Genomic DNA, 4,150 nt, shown 5'->3' on the forward strand with positions numbered 1-4,150 from the left:
CGATACGGTGGGGGCCACATCCAGCTCTTGCAGCTGCTCGCGGCGCAGGAGCCTCCCCGGGGACCCCGAGTGTTTCTCTCCGCCGCTCAGCGCAAGGTTTGACCTTCGCTTCCTTCCTCCACCCACACGCCCTCCGCTTTCCAGTTGCCGCCGTCCCGCATCCTCTGGCTTTCCAGAGAGTTCGGATCACAGGCTTCAAATCCCTCTTTCCCCTTCTACCTCCCTCCCACACCCCAGCGAGCGAACACCGAGGGAGGTGGGAAAATAAAACACATTCGAGAGATTATTTCCCTAGAGTGACAGGTAAAATAATAAATACCAAAACGTTGCCGGTGAATCGGGTTTCAAAAACCCTCTGGAGATTTGATCGTCGGCTTCCTCCCCCGCAGGGAGGGGGCGTCCTCATCTTTGAGGGTGTAAACCTCCCCCTCGTAATAAATTAACGATGCAAGGTGGGAGCAATACCTAATTTCATGTTCCCCTGCGCAGGGAAGGGTTTGTGGGTCTCCAAACCGGGGTGGTTGTTCTTGGAGCAGGGGACAGGTGTTTGCTGACTCCCCCGCAAGAGGGACAGGGTGCGGGGAGGGTATTTTGGGGCTCCCCTGAAGCAGAGCCTTTCCTACTGCTCAATTTCCCTTTTCTTTTCTAAACAGGCTCCTGCTGCAGCTCCTACTCGTTGAGAAGAGCGAAGGGAAATACCGGTGGAGGAGGCGGCACCCAAGAGTGAGGAGGAGGAGGAGGAAGAGGAAGGCTTTACTAGCCATTAGGCGAAGGCAGGGGTTAGGCTTTGCAGCTCCAGATGGCGAAGGGGAAGATGATGTAGGACATCGACCAGGCGAGGCAATAGATGGAAGCCACCACCGCCGGTGAGAAGAGGACGGCTGCCACGCCTGCGGATTAGGAAAAGCGTTTGGGATCTGCTCCTTCCTCTGCCGCCATCTCAGTGGGTTTAATTACCCCGCCTTGATTTTGTCCCCATCCTTACCTCCAGCGTAAACCAATTTCTTCCAGAGCTGCGACTCCAGCACCTTGTCGTGGGGATAGAAACCCCGATCGACCATGAAGAGGATCATGAGGATGGCGGTGATGCGCAGCAGGGTGATGTTACCCCCTGTCAGCAAGAAGGTGCCCGCCAGCAGCGAGGAGGCGTAGGGACAGGGCAGCCCCCGGTAAGTGAAGGGGATCCCTGCTGGGTGCCAGACATTTAGCTGAGGGGGGAAATCACCCCCCAAGCCCCCCCTGCTGCCCCCCAAACCACCCAGCTTACCGCTGGAGAAGAAGCAGAGGCGAGCAAATACAGCCATCACGTAGGCGATGGCCAGCAGCCCATCCAGGACGCCCTGCGGCTGCAGCAGCAGAGCTGTGGCCAGCCCAAAGGTGGTGAAGTCGGCGAAATCATCCAGTTTGGCACCTGCGGGCAGCAAGCGGGCAGCTGCCAGACGGATAGCGGGGGAGGGCTAACCCGGTGGTGGGTTCCCGGGGGCGGCGGGACAGACTCACCCAGCGCTGAGCAGGCGTCGAGCTGTCGGGCGACGGCTCCGTCAGCCAGATCAAGCAGAAACCCTACCAGCAGCAGCCAGCACGAGTGGTGGTATTGCCTGGGGAGGATGGTGAGGGCAAAAATGGGGTGACCTGCCCTTTGCACACACCCCTCCTCCCCAGTTTCACCCCATTTCCCCTTTTTCCCCACCTATTGAGGCTGCAGAGGACGGAGGAGAGCCCCGCCACCAAATTGGCCACGGAGAGCCCGTTAGCAGCGTTTTTCCGGATGAACTCCAGGGTCTGACCCTGGCCAGCTCGCTCACTCAGGAACAGCTTCTTCGTGGACTGGAAAATACCTGCAACCCACCGAGGCGGCCGGTGAAAGGCGGAACTGACAGCCACTTTCCAACTGGGGAGTTATTTAAACCCTCCCCGAGGTAGCAGGTCGGTGCTGGGGAGGGGGGGACAAAGCCCCGCAGCACCCCCCTCTTCCAGCGCTGGAAAGGGGCTGGAGGAGATTTTGGGGGGTGCTGCTGACGGCAGGAGCCTTGCTGGCTGTTCCCCTCCTCAAACCAAAACCCCCAAAAGCAAGCAGTGGGATATTTTGGGGGATGTTTTGGTTTGGGTTTTTTTGCAAGCCCTGCCTCTTATCTACCCGCCGGAGATGAAAATAAAACCAATAAAAGAATCACAAAAATAAAAAAAAAAGAAGAAAAATAAATCCAAACCCAAGCTTAGACTAAAAGCCAACCCCGGTTTTAAGCTCTATTGATCTTATATACCTATAGGGCTAAGCTTTAGAGAAAGAGTTTAAGGGTCATGTCCTACTAGTGGGCTTTGCACCCTGCCTTTGCCGTGGTCCCAAAGCCAGGCAAGCTGGTGAGATCCTTCATCTGAAAGAAAACAGCACGTCAGAGCAAAACAAAAGCCACCCCCTCCCTTGCCCACCCCCCCTTTACCCGCTCCCGGCTGAGCCTGGGCCAACTTATCACCGTCGTGGCATCGAAATGCCGCTGAAAACAGTTCCCGAGGTGTAAAAAATAGAATTAAAAAAAACCCCGCAGTTGCGAGGAATTAAAATATGTTCCTGGTTTTGGGAATCCTGCCGGGGTCGGTGGCTCCGCGTGCCAGTGGTGGGATGGATGCGGCCACCACCAGTGACCTTTGGACACCGCGCCCCAAGCCGCTGGTACAGGCTGAGCCGGGTGGGTGGGGATGGAAAAACTCCCCCCGATCTGCCGGGATGGTCGCTCCGCCACCTTGGATTTTATCGGATCTGGTGATTTTGGGGGGTCTGAGCACATGCCTGGTGCCGTCCCCCCCTTTTTATCCTTGGTTGGGGCTAGTCTGGTGGGTTTTGGGGCCTCCAAAGGGAAGAAGGGGCAAAACCCAGTGATTTTGAGGCTTGCTGTCACCATCCGTGCCCTTCCCAGCGCTGGGCAGGATCAGGCCCCCAGGGAGGGTTACCAGTGCCACTGCTACACTGGATCTGGGCACCGGTGAGCATCACAATCCCCAGGCATCGCCACGGTGCCCAAACTTGCTCATTCTTGGCGTTTCTAGCCCTGAAAGCAAAGGGCTGGGGCAGGAGGGACCTCCTCAGCCCCATGCCACTGCCCGTGCATTTTATTACTATGTCTGGGGGAAAAAAGGCAGTTTTGATTCTCCCCAGGTGATCCCATCTGTGTTACGGGGGGCTTGTGCCCCCCAGGGGAGTGTCACCCTGCCAAGGCCGAGGGGAAAAGGGGGTTCAGCCAGAGGAGGTGCAGAATTAACCTGTTTTTGGGGGGCTGCTTTATTGTTTTTAGGCTCTTCTGCCCCAATTCACAGGACTGCAGCAAGCGGCGCTTGGCTGATGACCCTTATTTTTTCGCTAAACCCCCCAAAACAGCTATTTTGGTGCGGGGGAGGGGGTTAGATGCCTTGTGAAGGGGCCAAGCGGTATCGGGGCGTCAAGCTGGCACTTACCGACCGGTGGTGACACCATCCACATGACTGCAGCAGCGGTGGCGGTGACGCCCCGGCGAGGGGAAACTGAGGCAGGGGCAGTTCAGCGGGCGCTTGCCCGGCGCGGCGATGACGCCGCGTTATATAAGGAAAGGCTTCGCCGGCTGACTCACCCCTCTGGGGGTGGGTCCGGCCAGAGGACACGGGGGTTTTCAGAGGCGGCTGGCACCACCGGCGAGGGAGGAGCTGCCCCGGGAGGGGGGCCAGGGGGCCATGCCAGCCTCGCGGCACCCGTGCCAGCCTCGCAGCACCCGTGCCAGGCTCACAGCACTGGTGCCAGGCTCATAGCACCCATGCCAGGCTTGCACCACCCCTACCAGGCTTGCAACACCCATTCCAGATGTGGGCCACCCATGCCACACTTGCAGCACCCAAGCCAGGCTTGCGCCACCCATGCCAGGCTTGCAGCACCCAAGCCAAGCTTGCGCCACCCATGCCAGGCTCACAGCACCCATGCCAGGCTGGCAGCACCCAAGCCAAGCTCACACCACCAATGCCAGGCTTGCAGCACCCATGCCAGGCTTGCGCCGCCCATGCCAGGCTTGCAGCACCCAAGCCAAGCTCACACCACCAATGCCAGGCTTGCAGCACCCATGCCAGGCTTACACCAGCAATGCCAGGCTTGCAGCACCCAAGCCCAGCTCACACCACCAATGCCAGG

The 4,150-nt window shown here is 58.7% G+C and overlaps 1 protein-coding gene across 1 annotated transcript in view; it reads right to left on the bottom strand.

Moving 5' to 3' along the window:
• Positions 1–657: 657 nt before the first annotated feature.
• The window catches only part of LOC104837982, a 6,197-nt gene continuing 2,704 nt past the window's right edge, over positions 658–4,150 (bottom strand). Inside the window, exons 2-5 of the mRNA XM_010577488.1 lie at positions 1,691–1,891; positions 1,501–1,598; positions 986–1,411; positions 658–890 (exon numbers count right to left, since the gene is read on the bottom strand). Coding sequence (XP_010575790.1) covers positions 781–890; positions 986–1,411; positions 1,501–1,598; positions 1,691–1,891 — 835 coding nt within the window. The 3' untranslated portion in view covers positions 658–780. The remainder of the gene's footprint in view (positions 891–985; positions 1,412–1,500; positions 1,599–1,690; positions 1,892–4,150) is intronic.

The sequence above is a fragment of the Haliaeetus leucocephalus genome, unplaced genomic scaffold (assembly GCF_000737465.1).
Source record: "Haliaeetus leucocephalus isolate CR32 unplaced genomic scaffold, Haliaeetus_leucocephalus-4.0 Scaffold556, whole genome shotgun sequence".
NCBI classification, from domain to species: domain Eukaryota; kingdom Metazoa; phylum Chordata; class Aves; order Accipitriformes; family Accipitridae; genus Haliaeetus; species Haliaeetus leucocephalus.